This window comes from Pagrus major, chromosome 7, assembly GCF_040436345.1.
Source record: "Pagrus major chromosome 7, Pma_NU_1.0".
Taxonomy (NCBI): domain Eukaryota; kingdom Metazoa; phylum Chordata; class Actinopteri; order Spariformes; family Sparidae; genus Pagrus; species Pagrus major.
The window spans coordinates 9,819,272-9,839,849 of NC_133221.1; the positions used below are offsets into that span (position 1 = coordinate 9,819,272).

General features: G+C 39.3%; 4 protein-coding genes across 7 annotated transcripts; 2 read left to right on the forward strand and 2 right to left on the reverse strand.

The window, feature by feature from the left end:
* Nucleotides 1-169: 169 nt before the first annotated feature.
* Nucleotides 170-4,675, reverse strand: LOC141000190 (acidic mammalian chitinase-like). The gene is made up of 11 exons (XM_073470835.1): nucleotides 4,642-4,675; nucleotides 4,440-4,469; nucleotides 3,847-4,048; nucleotides 3,681-3,737; nucleotides 3,164-3,329; nucleotides 2,798-2,922; nucleotides 2,504-2,627; nucleotides 1,754-1,939; nucleotides 1,450-1,569; nucleotides 745-886; nucleotides 170-656 (listed from the first exon to the last, which is right to left on the reverse strand). Exons 1-11 carry the CDS (start codon nucleotides 4,664-4,666, stop codon nucleotides 370-372), a joined length of 1,464 nt encoding a protein of 487 aa, XP_073326936.1. The 5' UTR covers nucleotides 4,667-4,675; the 3' UTR covers nucleotides 170-369.
* A 2,762-nt stretch (nucleotides 4,676-7,437) lies between these two features.
* Nucleotides 7,438-9,681, forward strand: LOC140999354 (CMRF35-like molecule 1). The gene is made up of 4 exons (XM_073469708.1): nucleotides 7,438-7,474; nucleotides 7,567-7,932; nucleotides 8,162-8,222; nucleotides 8,991-9,681. Exons 1-4 carry the CDS (start codon nucleotides 7,438-7,440, stop codon nucleotides 9,088-9,090), a joined length of 564 nt encoding a protein of 187 aa, XP_073325809.1. The 3' UTR covers nucleotides 9,091-9,681.
* A 1,660-nt stretch (nucleotides 9,682-11,341) lies between these two features.
* LOC141000192 (cell division control protein 42 homolog) lies at nucleotides 11,342-16,045 on the forward strand. Of its 2 annotated transcripts, none has more exons than XM_073470840.1 (6): nucleotides 11,342-11,445; nucleotides 12,014-12,154; nucleotides 12,253-12,325; nucleotides 12,433-12,542; nucleotides 13,481-13,678; nucleotides 14,537-16,045. In XM_073470840.1, the coding sequence occupies exons 2-6, from the start codon at nucleotides 12,050-12,052 to the stop codon at nucleotides 14,624-14,626; spliced, it is 576 nt and encodes a 191-aa protein (XP_073326941.1). In that variant the 5' UTR covers nucleotides 11,342-11,445; nucleotides 12,014-12,049; the 3' UTR covers nucleotides 14,627-16,045. The 2 variants fall into 2 exon arrangements, with proteins under 2 accessions (XP_073326941.1, XP_073326942.1); XM_073470841.1 differs by lacking the exon at nucleotides 14,537-16,045 and adding an exon at nucleotides 13,860-14,437.
* LOC141000191 (F-box only protein 6-like) lies at nucleotides 15,939-20,400 on the reverse strand. 3 transcript variants are annotated; one of them, XM_073470838.1, is made up of 7 exons: nucleotides 20,051-20,400; nucleotides 19,677-19,906; nucleotides 18,489-18,738; nucleotides 18,270-18,384; nucleotides 18,075-18,170; nucleotides 17,715-17,850; nucleotides 15,939-17,618 (listed from the first exon to the last, which is right to left on the reverse strand). In XM_073470838.1, exons 2-7 carry the CDS (start codon nucleotides 19,782-19,784, stop codon nucleotides 17,472-17,474), a joined length of 852 nt encoding a protein of 283 aa, XP_073326939.1. In that variant the 5' UTR covers nucleotides 19,785-19,906; nucleotides 20,051-20,400; the 3' UTR covers nucleotides 15,939-17,471. The 3 variants fall into 3 exon arrangements, with proteins under 3 accessions (XP_073326939.1, XP_073326940.1, XP_073326938.1); XM_073470839.1 differs by having other exon boundaries at nucleotides 20,032-20,247; XM_073470837.1 differs by having other exon boundaries at nucleotides 19,677-20,247.
* Nucleotides 20,401-20,578: the final 178 nt, after the last annotated feature.

Consider the following 20,578-nt stretch of genomic DNA (forward strand, 5'->3'; position numbering starts at 1 on the left):
TTTGCATACCTTTGGCGTCTGTACATGGAAATATACATACTGTATAATATGTCCATTAAAACAATGGTACTGGTATGATGAACAGTGTTGTTTCAACTGATACTAAGACAATTCTGACACCACATTTTATAATCAGCAAAGAAAAAAATGTGTATACATACAACACACCTGCAACACTTCTGATGTTTATTTTCTTTGCTTTCAAATTAACCACTCAAGAGGAGAGCCTCGGGTTTTACATTGTTAAACATCCAATGTGGAAGGAAAGACTTTGTACTCAGAGAAGTTGACCCCCGAGAACTAAAAACAAATGTAAAACAGAATCATCCAGCCTTTGAACAGTCAACCAGTCAATCTGTAACTTCAGCTTTAGGCCCAGTTGCAACAAGAACAGGAGCTGTCAAAGACCAGACCAGCAGCACAGTTCTCAAAGTAGGTCTTGCCGCTGCTGCAGTTGTAGAATTGGTTCTTGTCCTTTGGGTTGGGATACATGCCATTGGCCTTTCCGGCGCAGAACCCGCTGTCCATGCCGCCGGTGCCGGAGCCCCCACCAGAGGAGCTGCCGCCACTGGAGCCTCCACTGGAGCTTCCTCCAGAGCTGCTCTGGGTCGTCACTCCTGCGATTGGAGGAAGTTTAGTGGCAGGTGCGGCGCAGGCTGAAAAACAAATGTCAACAAATTATTTTCCTGAGAACACTGTGGATTTACCACTGATCATCGATGATAAAGGTATTAGAAGTCTTACACGCTTGTTCCAGATTAAGGCCCTTTTTGAGGACATTAATCAGTGGGTATTTGCCCTGGTTACAGAAAGTGCCCATGTAGTCATCCATGTCAAGGGTCCACACCATGGCACCTCCAAAGTTACTCTTTTTCAGCCAGTCAACCTACAAACAGCCAGAAAGGGGCATCATAGAAAGAATTAAGAATTTTGAGGTCAAAAATAGCAACTAAATCAGAAGTTGACACTGGGGTTACAGTCCAATAGTTGGAAAAATTAAGTCTGAAGAAAAAAAGTGAAGACTTAGGAAAAGATCACCACGGTTCTCAGACCACCGTGAGTTCTCATAAAGGATGCTCCAGTCTCCCCTATGCTACAGTAGACCAGAAATGAAGCATCGATGCACCTTTCCTTTGCATTAAGAGAACTTATTTCACTCAAAACTTTCCTGAGCTAAAAAAAGACTATTCCACCGCTGGCAGTGTTTGCTGATAACCACAGCATGACCCCACATAGAAATACAGGGATCAAATGGATAAAGAACAACTCCTGTCACATTCTCCTGTAGCACAGAGGAAAAACTTACACATTTTTTAATACTTACATAAGTTATATACATCTTGGCAGGTTATGGAGTTATGGAAACATTTTTAGCTCAGAGGTAATAAACAGCAGCCGACAGATTGGCCTGTCAAATTGTAAAACAAGTGTTCTGTGCGGCTCCGTTACCTTGATCTGGAAGCTCTTGATGTTGTCATAGCCCACCCACTGGTTTCCCTTGTAGGCATATGGCACATCCTGGGCCTGGTTCCAAACCTCAGTTGCTCCATCTTTCAAAAAGCTGCAGATCTGTAGTTACACAAAGCAGTGCATTAATGACAGCCCCAGAACTCATTCACTCTTTCATCTGGAGCCTGTAATATCGAGATAAACCAATCTGCTCTGTTATCAAGCACACAGAAGAATATTAACTAACACTGAACTGCCATTAACAATCGAGCTCATTCTTTATCACAATAATCAGAAAGTGCACCTCAAAATAAGCGAGTTCTCCAGCCTCTTGGGTGTACTTTCCTGGAGTTCCAGCGCCAGCAATAGCTGCGCCAACGCCGTGGTTAGTAGCACTCTTAAGAGTGAACGTGTTGCCATATGTGGGGAAACCAACAATCAGCTTCTCAGCCGGGGCCCCCTGGCTCTTCCAGTAGTTCATGGCATAGTCCTGGAACAAAGGAATTAGAAATATGCATGGCTCCAGAGCTAGATAGATTTTGTGGGTGCTTTAACCCTCAAAGACTAACAATATTATATTGCATGTACTGCAGATGTGTCTAAAAGTAATTCAAATAGAGTAAATAGAAAGGAATTAAAGAGGGAGGGGTGGTGGTAACGCAGGTGCTGGCACCCCCTAGTGCCCCTACGTTCGAAGAAACGCTGCGAAAGTGCCCTCTTGGATGCCCCTATGGTAGATAAATCATGATTAAGTGCCCCTCCAGTGTAGAAAACATGGTGAAATGCCCTCTACAATGCCTTTCCATGGCCTTTTCTGTGCACTGGTGCCCCACTACATACAGCTGATGCCCTTTTTTACCCCTGCCCCTCAAACATCCTGAGTCCACCACTGGCTACAACAGTTGCTCATTGGCCCAGAGGAAGAAAAATAGCTGCTTCTGCCACCAGCAGGTGCCTAGGTCTCTTAGTGTTAATGTAGTTGCAAATGAAAACTTGTGTACTCTATAGTCAAGCTTTATTACGGTCAATTAAAACTCCGTTCATGAGTACGCACCACATTGAAATAGATGAAGCCACCCTGGTCCTCTGGGCCCTTGAACAGGGGACTGCACTCGCCAGTCATGGGGTCCCAAGAGCCATGGAAGTCATAACTCATGACGTTGATCATATCCAGGGACCTGGGTGTGGAAAACAAGACGAGAAGAGATTACCACACCAACATCAACAGGCTTACATTGACAATTTAGCATAAAGGGGTGAGATTCAGAGTTGTCCTGTTCCGATGTGACCCATTTATGTTGCTGTAGATAAGACTGGACAGGCTACAAATACAGCTTCAGATGCTTACTGGCCAAGCTTGGGAATCTGATAAGCAGAATCAATGGTGTCCTTTCCAGCCGACACAGCAGCAGACATCAGAAGACGAGCCTTGTTGCTCTGCTTGGCCTCATTTTCAAAGGCAGCTCTCATCTCCTGTTGAATGTCAACAGATATAAAATATTTAGTATCAACTGAAATCCAGGATTCATAATCCATGATTTGTAACATGGTCAGGTTGTGAGTTGTTTTGCTTTTATTTATCTTTTATTCAGGAAGGCACAGTGCAAATCCACCCAACAGGGAATTATCACGGCCCCCGAAAATTCAAGGCAAGCTTCAGTAGCTATATGCTATTGGGCAAGAAATTATTTAAAGCGTAACACAGAAAACAAACCTCCAGGAAAACAGAGTAGTACTGCTTATCTTGAGAAGAGCCTCCTCTGTTGGCTGGATACTCCCAGTCAATGTCGAGCCCGTCAAACTCATACTTCCTCAGGAATGAAATGACTGAGTTGATGAAGGTCTGACGGTTGGCAGAGCTCAACACCATTTGTGAAAACCTAATGTAGGAACAGAAATAAATGTAAGCGAACCCTGATTTGAGCTTTACAGACAGAAAAAAAGGCATTAAGATTACATTTTTGTTCTGTATATGCTCCTTAAAAAAAACTTCATTGCAGCTACGATGTTTTGTGTTTCTTTTTTTTTCCCACAGTTCAATTTGGCATATTTGATATTTCTGAAAATGTTGAGAGCTGGGGATGGAATTTAAAATAATAATAAGGTTGTACACACAACCAGCAGCTGTAATAATGCATCAATCATACAATCCAGCAGGTTTGAGAGGTTAAAAATTTAGATCCCCACTGTTTTTTAGTGTCAAGTCTGCAGACATCTGCAGATAATCTCACCCTGTAGAGCCAAAGTTCCATCCTCCAACAGACAGAAGAGTCTTCAGGTTGCCATTCCTGCCAAGAAATTGGACATTTTACACATAAAAATGGTCTTACGTTATTGTTCTTTATAGGGGTTGTTTCCTTTTATACAAGAGAAACAAACATATTTTCAGTGACTCACTGGTTCTTCAGGGCATTGAACTGGCTGTAAAGCTCCACGTCATTCCACTCATAGGTGGCCAGTTGGTTGTTCTTTATGGTGGCGAAGGCATACAGAAGATGGGTACACAGGCATGGGTCGATGTCATCGGGCATGAAAATGGTTGGAGGTGGTCTGTACTGCGCCCAGTTGGTGAAGTAGCATGACAGGATGAAGGATGAGCCTTTGATTGAAAGGAAAGCTGTTATTCGCAGACCAAATACACTGATGTTTCTTTACATATCATAACAGATGTTTTTATTGAAGCAAAAAAGCCATTTTTACATAATCAAATACTCATAAGATAAACAAACAAAGTAGCCCCTACCACCCCCACCAACAACCCTGGTACGGTATAAATTACTCCCTCGTATATGTAATGCGTGACGTCCCGAGTATATTGGTAAAGTGTATAATACAATGTTAGGTAGACAATGTGATCAGGGGGGCAGGTTTTAAGTAGTAAGGCCAGGAAAGAGCCCAAGCTTCCTCCTCACACTAAACAAGATCTTTTCAGGTTCGATGCAATGCAATGTCTAAACACAAAAAGGAATATTCAGATTCAGATTGCTTACCAAGCTGCGCGTGAAGCAGCAGGGCCAGAGCTGTAACATTAAAAAGTTGCATGATTATCTTTAAGCACAGAAATTTACTGACAAAAGTGTTTAAAACTGCCCTCTAATAATTGATGAAATATACTGTTTACCAAATCCTGGAAATAGCTGTTACCAGGACACCATCTGCTGCAAATAGAAGGGAAAAATGGTTATGACTCACCCGTCACAAACAGTACTTTGCCCATGACTACCTTGTACAAGGAAGGTCATCTAACAGGTGCACTTACTTTTATAGGCAGCCACTCTGCACACAAAAAACACGATATCTGCCAGAAAGGTGTTTATTTGCACAAGATTGTTTAAGGGGAGATTATCAAATGTGCTCACTCAAGGAGTAATATGTGATTACTTATCACACTGCCAGACATTTTCTCCACGGGCGCACTTTCTCCTTGTGTGAAGGACTCATTTATCCAAACTAAGCATAATGCAGAGCAAATACAACACAGAAAATATATTCAAGGCAGAACATTGAAAGATTTGCCACAGCTGTTTATATTTTATCAATTATGCCCTACGTGTATGATTGTAATAAATATTTTAAGCTTTAAATCCTACTTATTAAAGTGGCATATCTATCAAGAGGAAAGACAGATGTTTATTTGTGATTTAACTTAAGTGCATAAATCTATGACATCCCCTTAAATATACCTTTCGTTTCATGCAGTAAATTTGCTGTCTCGGTTAGGCAGTGACACAAAACATTAAGAAGTCAGCTCACACTAACATCAGGCAAAATTGCCTTTGAGAAACTGTCTAGACTGCAGATATGTGATGATAAATATGTTTGACATCTCTAATCATGCTGAAGAAGTGGGTCGTGATATGTCATCATGAGGGGGGACTTGCAATAAAATCAAATGCATTCACACGGTAAACAGAGAACTTATCTTATCGTTTAGCTTCCATTATAATGCAGCCTTCTTTATCTTTAACATTTTATGTAATATTTAAAGAAAGATATGCTGGTGTCGGCGGAAATCAACCTGGCAGAGCCGATGCCTGGAAGCAAGAGTAACGCCGTTTACTATTGCAAAACAAACCTACTGCTCCATGACGTGTGAACATTTTTTAAAAAAAGATGTCAAACAAATGTCAGGAGGACTGAAAGTGTGAAGTTTCATTTAAATCTTTTAACAGTCCAATTTAAGTTTTCACCCAGGTCATTTCATCATCTCAGGAAAGTTCATTCAGTACTTAAAAGCTCTTTCCCTGAGGAGCAAATCAAAAACTAATCTTTCACACGCCATACATGTACTTACATTAAATATCTGCTCAGTTAAAATCTAAAAGTAGCCCCAATAGTCACAAACTTGAAATGAGTTTCATGATAAGTGGTAGAAGCTGTTCTGCCTTGTTTCTATGCCACAGTTATCACATAAAACTATCTCATGCATAGGGTTTAATAGGCCAAATGAGACGTGGTTATAAAGGAAGTTTTCAAACACGGATTTATTTCCTGCGAGTGTCGTAACTTTTGTTCTGCTTCCTCGATCACTGCCAGTGCATGTGTCACATACATAGTTCTGTTTTTTGCCTCTGTGGTTTGACCCTTAAAGAACATAGTAGTGTCATTCCAGTTCCCTGTTTCCATTTCCTACACTCAGAAAATCTATTCATCCGTTTTATCACTATAAATTAGTAGTTAGGTTGCAAAAAGTCATGTTTTATAACATGGTGCGTGAAGTTCAGTGTGATCCACCCCTTTATTTTCTGCTTGAAACATGGCTTAACGACAAGAACCAAGAACAAAAACATTAACTTTGGCTCAATAATAACTGCAAAGGAGACAAAATTCAAAAATTCAAAATGAAGGTGCTTCTTAAAGATGATGATTTAGATCGATGTCTTCTCTTTGCATCGATGATCCTGAATCATTAATCCTTAAAATCGGTACATCAATCTGAATCAATGTATCATCACACCCCTAATATATGACTGTATGCATTTGAATTGTTCTAAAAGAGCAAGTTTGATAGCTGTTACAAAGAAAAACGTGACATAATAACTGAGCTGCACCTCAGAAAACAGTGAAGTCAAACGCTGTGAGTGCCCATGAAAGAAATCTAACCGCATGATCTTTTTATAATGACACATAACATAAGTTACATCATTATTAAGCCATTAAAAATGTACATTGGCGCAAAATGGCAAGGGATCAGCGTGGATGAACAAAAGCCTGAGGACATAATCAGGCCAGTGCAATGTATGTGAGGCAAAAGAGAATATGAAATTATTATTATCTCCAAATTGTGCTACATACTGCAGTTGATGAGCTGGGAAGAAAACAACGATAGATAGATAGATAGATAGGTAGATAGATAGATAGATAGATAGATAGATAGATAGATAGATAGATAGATAGATAGATAGATAGATAGATAGATAGATAGATAGATAGATAGATAGATAAATAGATAAATAGATAGATAGATAGATAGATAGATAGATAGATAGATAGATAGATAGATAGATGTGAAGCTTTTGCAAGACAGATTTCTGTTCAGCAACTGGAAGACTGATGATGTAATGCACAATTGTAAAAAAATAATGCAACCACTGCAAATCTCTCATTTGCTTTTCTTCATGCAGTCTGAATTAACCAAGCTTACTAAAGCACACAAAACAAAGAGGAGAGATCCCAAGGTGACAAATACATTGTGTCCTCTGACAGTTTGGTCTTTAGTGCCACCTGCTGTTTATGTACATAAACTGGTCTTCCAGTTGCCTCTCCAGTGTCCTCTACAAAGAGACAAAATTCACATGAGAAGTATTTTATGTGTCCATGGGATCTCAATACAATACTTCCCATACATAAACAAACCCACGCTCATAAACATTGAAAAAACATCCTGATTTCGCATAAGCCCGAGATTGCACAATGTGTTACCACATGGGAGGAATAAGAGGAACCCTCTGAATGTTGAAGCTTCAAGTTGTTCTCTCCATTCCCACCATGATGACCTCAGGGATATTGCTCGGCTTCTTTTATGGTAATAACAGCTTTTTTAAAAAACACTGTAGCTGTGTAACTTTGAAAGAACAATTAACTTATATCACATTAATTCTCTTTTGTAATTTGCAGCTCCAGTTCTCTGTCTCTTCTGGCTTACAAAGCATGCAGTGGACTCAGCTCTGCTGTCGGCCCCAGGGTCGGTAACAGCAGCATGCGGAGGATCCGTGACAGTCTCGTGTCAGTACGACCAGCAGTTCAGAGAATCCACAAAGTACTGGTGCAGAGGAAAGATATATGAATTATGTGCCATAGTGGTGAAGACACCCAAGAACCGACAGAATAACAGAAGCTCCATTAGAGATGATAAGGAGGCAGGAATCTTCACTGTTACTATGACTTCTCTCAGGAAAAGTGATCAGGATAGTTATTGGTGTGTTATTGCCAGAGATGGAAAGAACGTCTACACCAGGGTCAAGCTCCGTGTCTCCCCCGCAGGTAAACTTCAGCTATGATATGTATCTAATACATTGCTGCTGCAGCTTCTTGACATTCTTGCTTTGATTGGCACTGACTGCAGAAAGACAAATCTGAAATGACTCTAACTTGTTGTCCAAACTCAACGAATTGGCCCCATGTGATGCCAAAAATTAGAAGTATGTTAATGTAATTCTTGGTCAGTAAATGTCATTTGTTGATTTTTAATGCAAAGTGTTTTGTTCCACAGTGACAACCACCACAACCACCACCACACCAACCAGCTCATCACCAACACAAGATGAAATACAGTGAGGATATACTGTTGTTTTCATTTCATCATTGACATTAACAACTGAAATCTAGCTGAACAGAGCTCCAGACTAACTGTTGGGCACTGTGTTGTATAAAGTAATCAAAGTAATACTTGAGTAAAAGTAGATATTGAAAGTAGAACAGATAAGTAGAAAATATTGTGCTAAATTATTACTTTGGTAAAAGTGGAAGTCACCCATACAAAACTACAAGTTAAAGTACATTATAGGCTACATGTATGTGTGTACTGTATACGAGGTGTCGACTGATTATTGGCCTGTCTGATAATCTGATTCAGTATTAGCATTTTTTTTTTTTTTGGGGGGGGGGGGGGGGGGGGGGTATTATTATCAAAATCAGTGTTTTTTAATCCAATTGCGGACGTAATAAATTAATTTTAAATATGCTACTTTGGCTCTGATTCAGCAGGTAATCTGCAAAGTAACTAGTAACTAAAGTTATCAAATAAATGTAGTGGAGTAAAAAGTAAAAAATTTGCCTCTGAAATGTGGAGTGGAAGTAAAAGAGTAGCAGAAAATGGAAATACTGCCTCAAAATTTAAGTGCAGTACTTGAGTAAATGTGCTTAGTTACATTCTGTCTCTGACTACACATGTGCAAGATTTACGTAAAATACCAGCATACACTGACACAACAATCTACAGAAAACCACATGTAAGAAATATTGTTGAATAAATACACAATGCCACTTCCTCAAAAGTAAACCGCTCTAATCCCAATTCATTTTTTCTTTGTTTTAACCAGCTGGTGGGCAGCTCTACGGTGGATCCTCTTTATTTCAATGCTGTGCTGTTTGGTAGCAACGCACATCGTTGCATGGAGGATGAAGACTGCAAAGAAATGAAAGCCGCACCAACAATTTCAACATCAAAACTAAAACGTTTGTGACTGAGATGGGCAAAAACCATAACTTAGAATCCTGGCTGAATTATATGCACGCTCATGCTGTGGCTACAAAATCATTCCTCCACTGGACACTCTATTAGTGTGTGAATTAAACTGAAAAATAAACCAGATGAAAAAGCAGCTTTCGGGCTTTTTCTTAGTATTTTAATGATTAAAAGCTCATTAATTTCAGTGCCAGGGCCTAAGATAACTTTTGAATATCCAATCACTTTAAAATTAGCACCTCTGGTGAGCTGAGGCTCGAGGCGTTCATTTGATTTATTTGCAGATTTTGTATGGACAGTCTTGGAGGATGGTATTCATTTTTGCTTTTAAACCACCTGATTCTTGGGGGCTTTACAAGATCGCTCAATGTTCTGAATGCCAAAAAGAATAAAAATCCTTTTGTGCATAAATGAAATAAAATAACAAACTGGACAAATAATGAAGCTGAATAATGGTGATGTGCTGCTCTGTTTTTTGCCAATCTAAAGTAAGGTCACAGAGGTGGGATGGCTACGGGCGGGATGGAGTGTTTCTCTCAATTTGTGCGAGCTGGTGACAATCAAAATCCACTAAAATCCCCCAGAAAATATTCTGAATCATATTCTGTAAAAGAGGCAGTGGTGATTTGTGATCATTGTCATGCAAATGTCATTACCTTGCTGATTGTAGCTGCAAGTAGTTGGACAATTGTGTTTGGTGCTCCTGTATTAGCCACTCCTGCACAATCTAATGCAATAAACCTGCATAAAATCATATTTACCGCTGTATTGGACTGCATTGTGGGTTGTTTTTGATACTCTGCCACCCTCTTTTATGCACATGGGAGTGGACAAAACATTAGAGACACCTCTGAGCATTGAAGACATTTTGACTTGTCATAGTAGGAAAGACACAGATGTTACTAATAACGCTAACAATGCAAACTAGCTGTGTCTTCAAAAGAGAAGTGACTGGTGTGAACAACAACAACCCAGCATTTCAGAGGGCTATTGCATTGCATTCAACACAGAACACGTTTGATGCCCAGATCACTCAATCACTTCATTGCTCTCATGTCTTCCTGTCAAATCTGAATCTATACATCTTCGTGTTGAGATACAGGAGGGCCTTCTGTCCGTGTGTTTACTGTGGAGGAGGTGAAGCTCACTTTCAGGTGAGGATGCAAGGTGCGAGGGACCGTTTAGGAGGTGATGTCACCACTTCTGCAGCAGGAACCTCTTTCGCAAGAACTCACGTCAAGACAGACACCATTACTAGGGAAAGTCATCCTTCAAAGTAAAAGCACAAGTGGGTAACGCGTATGAATACATTGTAGCCTACAATAACCAGCACAACAAAGTCACACTCGAGTAAATGTAAAGGTATAATGTTAAAATAGCCTATATATATACTTATATGCATGTATATACTGTATACTATGGGTTGACTGATTAAAGGCCTGGCCGATTATCTGATCCAGTATTCAGCATTTTTCTGATTATTGCAATCAGGGTTTTTAATTGCTGTTAATATAAATGAATAAATGTAATAGTGTATAATAATAAATCAAATTCACTGCTTTCTCTGCTCTGATGTATGGATGACTATGTATTGACCTTTGTATGAATTCCCTTATTTACTTTTTATTTACCATTTTATGTTTAATTTATTCATTTTAAATGTGTTTATTTGTGTTTTTTTGTTGTTTATGTATTATTTTTACAAAATGTAAAAGGAAAATAAGACAGAAATGGCATATACATTTATTTATTGAACTATTTATTCATTTGGTTGATTGATTTTTTTTAAATTTATTTATTTTGGTAGTTTCAATCCTCCGTACAGATGCAGCATGCACTCTTCAAAATAACTACTAACTCAACTTATACACTTACTCTGCTACACTATAAGTGTAGCAGAGTAAAGAGTAGCTACAATAGTTGCCTCCAAAATGTGAGTGAAAATATGAAGTAGCACAAAATTTAAATACTCAGTACCTCAAAATTATACTTAAGTACAGTACTTGAGAAAATGTACTTAGTTACATTTCATCACTGACAAAAAAATAAACATATATGGAAAAATACCTCAAACTAACAACTGTAGATTTAATCTTTACACCTTCTCTCTTCTGACATGTAGCATCAGACTTTGTAAGACATGCTAAATGTTTTACTCTGAAGGTGATTTCCGGTCTGATTGCGTGTAGCTTGACGGTTTCAGCGGCGGTCGGGAGGATCGGGGAGCTTGTAGCAAGTTAGTGCTCGCTGGTGCCAACGCCCGGCGAAACAGACAGCTAGTAAACTAGCGGAGCTACGAAGGGAGATTGGTGCGTATTTCAAACATTTCCTGACGTATCTGTGTGCGGATTGATTACAAATACACGCCTGGATGTCGGTCCCTTGCCTCGAGATGTTTAACTGACACTGGGGTAACATTTACGGCAACTAAGCCAGCGTTAGCTTTCAGCGCTGACGCTAGCCGGCCGGTTGCTAAGCTAGCTAGCGTTGTCTGATGTTTGCTAGCGATGCGTTAGCTTAGCTTGCTAAGCGATACGCAAATAAATGTTAAATTTCATCACCGTTTGTTTAAGTAGATAGTGTCACCGTGTGCGGGTGGACCATTACCTTGTTTACAAATGCTAAAGTTCGCTAGGTGTTAAAGTGAATAGGCAAGTGAGTAACGCTAGCTGACGGTAGCCTGTTAGACAGTTGTGGTGATGGGGCGTGTTACACTTTAACTAGATAATGCTAGGAAACACAGCCTTTTCCTCTTATCCTGGCTTCATCAAAGCTGTCATTAGCAGTTGATAAGGGGGGGGCAGACTTAGCTCATTTAAGACTATTTACAGGCCTAAAATATGAAATGTCCTAATGAGTTATTACTTGTCTCTGCAGCCAACGTTGTTGCCAGCAGCATCAGAAAGCACAAAGATGCAGACTATCAAATGTGTGGTGGTGGGTGATGGAGCAGTGGGTAAAACCTGCCTATTGATTTCCTACACCACCAACAAATTCCCCTCTGAATATGTACCAACAGTAAGTAAGTTTGGTGTGTTTGCATGACTCATTTGGTTGGGAAATCCAAAAAGTTCTCTTGAACACACCATGACATGCCATTCATTCTTTTATCACAGGTTTTTGACAACTATGCAGTTACTGTTATGATCGGGGGTGAACCATACACCCTCGGCTTATTTGATACCGCAGGTAAGATCCTGTTTTACTCTTCTGATCTGATTGCATTCCTACTGGAAGAAAGTACAGTTTGTGGCATGTCACATGGTAAGTTAATTTGCAGTGTGGTCTCTCTACAGGTCAGGAAGACTATGACCGGTTAAGACCTCTAAGCTACCCACAGACAGATGTCTTTCTAGTCTGTTTCTCAGTTGTTTCACCTTCCTCATTTGAGAATGTTAAAGAAAAGGTGAGTTCAAAGACTTCATCAGCAAATCTAACAACACACTCTCCCTCCAGCTATCTGAAATTGAACTGCTTGCATGGCATACTCCTCGTAATAGTACCCTATATTATATTATTAAAGGTGCACTATGTAGTTCTGGGGAATACATTTTAATCAGAAGAGAAAGATCTTGATTTTTCTTATTCCTAAACAAACAAACTCTCTTCAGTGCCACTTTAAGAGATTGGAGGATTGTGAAGTAGTATAGCAAGGAGTTGATGTGTAAACATTCACTGATACTAAAGGATGAATGAATTGAGTAACAATTTCATTATTCATTTAAAATAGCAACAAATATTGTGGATTACTGATATTGGTCTAATTGAAAGTGTAAAGTACTTTAAAAAGTAGATAAACGTGAAACCTCTTATACTGTAGTCTTATGATTGTGTTTCAGTTTTGCAAAACAAAATGTTAATGCCAGAGGCATTTTTGAACTATCTGAAAAACTGTGGTTTGTTTGTTTGTTAATGGCCCTCTAATCATAAGCAGTTATGGTCATTGTGGATGGAAATTTTTGAAAATATATGTATTTTGTTGTAGATGCCCAGGGGGTAACTGTTGAGAGACACTTCGATGAATTCATATGATTTATGTAAAATAAATAAATGAGAGTTTGCTGATGCTACCATGCTCCCCTTTAATTCACTACAATATAACTTGGATCATTTTTAACTAGTTGCTTCCCCTCCCAGTGTTAATGATTGATAACAACAGTGGTGTGTTGGTGTGAACATTTTTTGGCTTCTTTCGGAAAAAGTTTCGAACAATTATATTCCATCATCTGAACTGACTTCTTAGGTTGCAACTGCATAATCTCATACTTGTACTGTCACAAAAAATTTTTAGCGTGTGTATCTGCCTTTTGGTGATGAAGCTAGTGTCGTTTTCTTTTTCTCTAGTGGGTTCCTGAAATAACCCACCACTGTCCCAAGACCCCGTTCCTGTTGGTAGGCACTCAGATCGACCTGCGTGACGACCCCTCCACTGTGGAGAAGCTAGCCAAGAACAAACAGAAGCCAATCACCCCGGAGACGGCCGAAAAGCTTGCTCGCGACCTTAAGGCAGTCAAATATGTTGAGTGCTCAGCCCTAACACAGGTAAGATCTCCCATTACATGACACTTGCAGCTGGTGTGGCAAGCATGCTTTTAGATATAACGCCCCTAACAAGTGTGGAAATACTTGGCCTTTGTCTTTTGCTAACAGCATTTTGCTAAAAACTCCATCTAACTCTGTGTTGTGTGCCTGTCTTTCTCCCTTTCTCTTCCTCTTTCTGTAGCGGGGACTGAAGAACGTATTTGATGAGGCTATCTTAGCCGCTTTAGAACCCCCTGAAACTCAAAGAAAGAGAAAATGCTGTTTGTTCTGATGTCCTCTTGCATCTGGCTTTGCCTCTCGATCGTCTGCTGCTTACTCGTTGTAAAGAGATGTCTGTCACTGAAATAACCACAATGCTCTTTTAAACTTCAAAACTTTGTGCCCATTAACTTTATTTCCTTCTGTTCATGTGTGCTTTCTTTTTCAACTTGGCCTAATCACAACTATCCATGCTGCCTGATAAGACAAGAGTGCCAATCTTTAATTCTTTCTGCTTGTGTGCAAGTCTGTGTAACTGTACATGACTGAGTTTGTTTTTAAAAATGACATTCTGTTATTATCTCAGTATTGAGCTCTTCAGCATCAGTTGTACCCTACAAAGCATTTATGCTAAATTCTGTCTTAGACAGTGATAACATTTTTTCTACTGCAGCATCAAAATTTTCCATGGGCTTTTGTCTTTACTCAGACAAGTTGATCACGAGGAGAGTCTTGTATAATGTTATTTGAATAAAGGAAAATTTTGATCGCCCTGCTCCATTTCTGCTCAGCCTTCTTTTCGCAATTAGTTCCCTGAAGATGTTAATTTGTATTTGGAACACAGGCCCTGTTTTGAATATTAATATTTTATTTCCACAGAAAGGATTAAAGAATGTGTTTGATGAGGCAATACTGGCTGCCCTGGAGCCTCCTGAACCTAAGAAAAGACGTAAATGTGTTCTGCTCTAGAGTCGCGTCGCAGCCTTCCTGCACACCAGTTTCCAAATCTAGGTTAACAGTACTGAAGAGGTTCGCTGCACAAGCACATTCCAGCACGAGTCGAGGTATCATGAAATATTTGCCTTCTGACTGACTTAACCTGAATACATATTCACTGTGTTGAACATGATTTAAGACTGAGTAACATTTGATGCTGTTTGTGATGATTTGATGCCACTGAAATGGTCTTACAAGATGTGAACACTGACCGTGTTAAATATGTCAACAAACTGAAGCCGACATTATTAGATAGCGTTTCAGTTTGATCACATTGTGATCATTTTACATAAGTGTTTTTACAAAAGAACGGACAATGAAGTAGTATTTTCATTAATAGAGCAACTGTTTTATTGACTGCCCTGTAAAACAAGCTGATGACGGATTAATGAGATGCCTAAATTATGTTTTGTTTTTTTTCTCTTGAAGCAATTCCCTCAAATTGGATCATTTCTACTATATGTTAAACTTCGGTGTACAAGGCAACATTTGGTTGACACTGTCTTAGAACTCAATGTTTTAGTTTTCCAAACTTTTTTTCTTTTTGAAGAATGATACATCAAGGGTTAATAGAAGTCAGTGCATTTTACATAATTTAATATTCAGTGTCAACATGGCCTGTGGGGCAGATTTATGAAATTTGACATTTCTAGGCGATGCTCCACCACAGTTCTAGTTTGCCAAAAAAAGATTTATTGACGCCTGTCGGTGTGGAGATTCACAGAATCTGACAAAGAAGTGATAAACGAATGGAGCTTAAGTTTTAAACGCAATGCTAACTCTCCATTAGAAGTGATGAATCACTAATGACGCCAGGGTCAATTTAAGTAACCACATTCAAGGAGTTACAGTAGAGCACAATTTCAGTTTATATTTTGTAATCAAAGTAAGTTAACAAGAAGGTCGTCCTGAATGCTTATCACAAGTTGTGATGGCTGAACTCTGTAGGAGCATGTCAGCCTATAACCCCAGGCTAAGGAACTGTTTTGTAAACTGAACATACTTGTTACTCACTACTCTGCGACACCGTTAAGTCAGATAGGAACACAATGTGACCCGTTCTTATAAAATGCTATGAATTGTTTCTGATCCTGTGAATATTTTTGAGTGACTGAACTAGCACTATTTGTCTTTTACTACATCCATGCCTTCACGGTGGGCTTGAATTTGTAAATATAGCGAGAATCACTCATAACTTATTGACTGAATACAGTGTGTGCGTTACTGATAACGAGATTTGTAGAAAAGCCGAAATGACCCTGAAATGAAATTAACCAGGAAAATGTTAAGAGAACGCGTTTCTTGGATTTTTATTGAAATTGACATCAAAGTTGTACTGTATCTTGCATAACAATAAACCAGTATTATGAATAAACCTACCTTTAAAAACTACATGTTGTCTGATTTGATGGAATTACAAAATACAACAGATTATACAACAAAAAAAGGACAGTTACAATTATTACACTTCTTCATCATCACAACTTTTACATTACAGACAGCAGTGCAAAGAATATTTCCATTCATGCTGTTTTGTCAGTTACAGTAGTGCCATAGTAAAACAATAGCATGTATTGACACAATCCTTCCCATGTAGCGTTAGTTCTGGCCTTGTCGCAGATGTTCAGAATAATGACATCACATGTTGTCTTAATAGTTTCCATGACTAATCGGCGAATGACAACACTCGAATGATTTAATTCAGGCTCAAGTGTATGTTACTGTTATGTTGGACTAAGACTGCTTGTGATATGGCTGTGTTTTAAAGTGACAAACCGCACTGTGTTCTCAGGGGCCATAATGGCTCTTTGGTACTGAAACAATTAACCTCACTGCAAAGAGTGTGAAACGTGGATAATGGCCTGTGATCCACATTTTCATTTACATGCAGTGAAATGCATTAATAATGATATTTAAATATAAATAAAATAAATGTACCGCCATTAATAAATAGTAAATTTACAGTCAGTAAAACTTAAGTTAATAGTTATTTCACTGTTGACATAATAAACTACTTTATAAACCATATATTAAGCAATACTAAATTGTAAAGTTGCAACTAATGTTTATAATTAGGCTTGGGGAGTAACAGACTACATGTAATGGGATTACTCGCTGGTCATGAGTGAAAAGTAATCTTACTGATATTTCTTCTGGCTTATCTTTATTTGCATATGTTCGGTATTGAGGTAATCCAAAAGTAACGGAGAGTAATCCAGTTACATTACTTGGATTAGGTAGTACACATTAACTGTTAATTAGTACCAGAATACATTTTTAAAGTAACCCTCCCAAACCTGCTCATAATACTTGGTATATGGTTTATAAATACTGTGTAGTTCATCTATAAACATCTGGATGGCCATTATGAGGCGCACGTAATGTTAATAAAGCTTCACAATTGTTTAATAAATGGTTTATTAAACATTTCATTGTTAAACAGTCAAATAACTATTAACTAAAGTTTAATTAACTATGAATTTACCATTAATTAATGACGGTTATTATAATGTCTTGCCAAAATAAATAATGTATGCGCTCTACTGAGTGCCATGTACTACTCTAACTCATGACCTTTATAGGACCACAGTATGCTACGCTGCTATTAATATATCTTCTTCAGGTGCGACATTGGGGTAGTTTTGAAAATTAAATGTCACAAAGAAACTGATGCATATACAATATTTATAGTTTTTACTTACACAAAGAAACATTTATCTAACATGTAAAATGACTGCAGGTTACATAAGGCAAATAAGACCTGGTGCAATTTTGCAATTAAAAGGCAGGAAGCAGGTGTTGGATGAATCCCAAAGAGCTACGTGTCGACTGCTGGACATATCTCAACGCAGCTGTCGGTAACACGAATTCCATACCATCCTGCCCAGAACTGTGTGTCTTTGCCTCCGTGAGTAAAACGGATGTATCTCACTCCCGGGCCGTAGTTCTGGAATACATGGGTCATCTGAAAAATACGTATCAGTGAGTCTAGAGCAATCCTCAGGTTTCGTACCTCCTCTGAACTCCTCGTATGAAAGAATGCCTCGTACTGGTCACATACCTGACTCCATTTCTGATCGTTCCACTGCTCAAAGTAGATCGTCTCAGGAGCAAATGTCTGGATAGTTTTCTTTCTTTGGTTCAGCAACTCAACACGGATCTCATATTCACTGCCACAATCCCATCGTGGGGCGTACCTAATAAAAAAGAAGCACAAGCATAGATCAGATGTCAGCAATTTGGTTCAACAATGGGCCAGTTTTTTTCATCTTTGTTCATTGGGGGGCCGAATGACAGTGGCAGCAACACATTCCTGCTTCAATATGTCTTGTTTACTTCTTTTATTTAGTTCAACAGTTACATCAGCTTATGTTGATCTCCATTTGACAAGTAATAACTCAATTACTTGATGTATTCTCACCAATCAGATATTTTGATGTCTGGCTGGAAGTGATCCATAAACGATGGGTTGTAACCTTCTGTTGCCAGATTAATCAGCTGCATTTTCTTGCACATTCTGCGGAAAACAGACAGGGTTTTAGCTAATAAATAACAGAAATGCAGCATATCATAAAGCTTTCATATGTTTTTTAAGCCACAGCTGGTGAATACTTACCCGTAAGAAGTCACAAAATTTTTCTGGACTGTCTCATTTGGATGCGGCACCATAACTTCCTCTACTTTCCAGTTATCGCCACCATTCTCCAGTATGTGCCAGTTCTTCATTTTATCTGTAAAACAAACAGGAGGGTTGTGAGAGAAATCATTTGGTTGTTCAGCTGGAAAATAATGGTCGTAACGCCTCCAAATGTTCAGTAAAAATAGTCCCTCTTACGTTCTGCTCTTGGGTTCTTGAGCAGATTTCTTCTCTTCTTGCACAAGAAGTAAAACAACCTCCAGTCCTCAGGTGTCTTGGAAGCATCGCAGAGGCGATATCTTTCTCTTCTGCATCTCTCTCTCCACAAGGATTCACTGTCAGCCACTTCTTTCCACTGATGGCACACTAACCGACAAACACAGACCACCTGATCAGGAGGGAGGTTCAGGAAGATCTCCTCCAGGATCTCCAGAGGAACAGGGAAGAACTGAAAAGAACAGACGGGACAGGGATAAGCTCACCCTCTGGTTAATCAATACTTCTCAAGCACTGACTTTTGACCAGGGATAGACTGATTATCAGCCAGAATGATAATCAGGGAAGATATTCAGCTTTTTTAGATTATCAGTATCATTGATTTATTTTTGTCAGATTGCCAATGAAATCAGATGAAATGGAAAAATGTGCTGCTTTGGCTCTGATGCAGCATCCTCTCTCACAACAATACGACTGGTTACATGTCACAAGTTGTAGCCTACAAACACTGAATAATTTCAATCTGCAGAGTGACCAGCAACTGCAGTTATCAAATAAATGTAGTGGAGTGGAATTATAAAATTGTACTTAAGTGCAAGTTACATTCAGTCACTGCTTACTCTAAATTTTGACAGCAAGATTTCCATTTTTACTGTCATCAGTCTCCTTGATTTTGAATAATCAATATCGGTCGACCCCTACTTTGGACTAATGCCTCCCTCTCATTAAAAAAAAATCACAATGTCTAAACTAAGCTGCATCAGAAGAGTCAATGTTGATACTCAGTTGTGAATCTTTTATTTTTATTTTATGATTAATTCCTGTTTACTCATTTTCCATTCTCAAAAGGGGGGTTTCCTCAGGCTGAACATGAGCCCCTTCTCAAAATAAAACGGAAACCAAAAGAGATTAGGCCCACGTGTCAACTCGTGCTGTTACAAATACAGCCAGATACATCTGAAATAAGCAGGCTGTGAGATTTCAATTCAGTTGTCACTTGAAGTATAAAGCATTCAGTCTGTGGTTATGATCTGAAGTTAACAGACAGTTACAAGCGTTCACATGAGACTTGGAGCATGTAACACCTGGGTGTGACCTCTGTTAGCTGCAGTCACGTCATGTGAAGCTGTCAGCAGCTGCTCTGAGTTGGGATTCGTGTGAAGTACTCACAGATTCCTGTGGAAGCGAGGCTGGCGGTCCTGCAGACGGGACCTCTCTGTGTCTCTTAGCGGAATCCGAGCTCTGAGTTACACCCATAGCTTTAGCTTTCCTCTTCATGCCTGGGACAGACCCAGACTAAGTGACGTGTTGACGAGCACTGCAACCCCGATGTACTCAAATCTCTATGATCTCTTCACGACCTCTTGGCGAAGATGACACGTCTCTGATAACGCGTATAGCTGCAGAATCACATATATGACCACAGTTATTTACAATCGATGACACACAACACGGAAGTGCGGTTCGAGGTAGAAACCTGACATGGCAACAGAAGTAAAAGTAGCTAGAATACGTAACAGATTACCGTCAAGTCGATACATTACCAGCGATTCCTCTATACCGACAGTCACTTTCGGTTTTCCGTCTTTATACACAATTTATAGGTCACACATCTTCTCGACAGACGTTACTCATAAGCAGTTGACCAAGAGTGCGTTCGTTATTTTCTCCCAGGACGCTCGCTGGACGGGAGAGCCGTAGGCGGGGCTAGTCGCTAAAATCATACCGCAGCAAACGTACCTAAATCTATTAAACGTACACAGACATCTGGTTGTTAAACCCGACAGCGGCGACACACGTACTCCACAAACACAACGAGCAACAGAGGAAAAACGTCAGTTTTGCGTCTCTTTCCGCCAACAGGGGGGCGTTTCGGTGTACGCCGGGTAGAATTAGGAGCGAACCCTCTTAGATCAGTCCTTAAAATGAAAACTTCCGGTATGTGTCATGCCTATAAGGATGCCAAGAATGACCTTATGCATGCACAAAATAATAATAATAATGTAAGCGTGCAAATAATTATTTTTAATACACGTACACACCACTAAAATGAGCTATGACAAATGTAATTA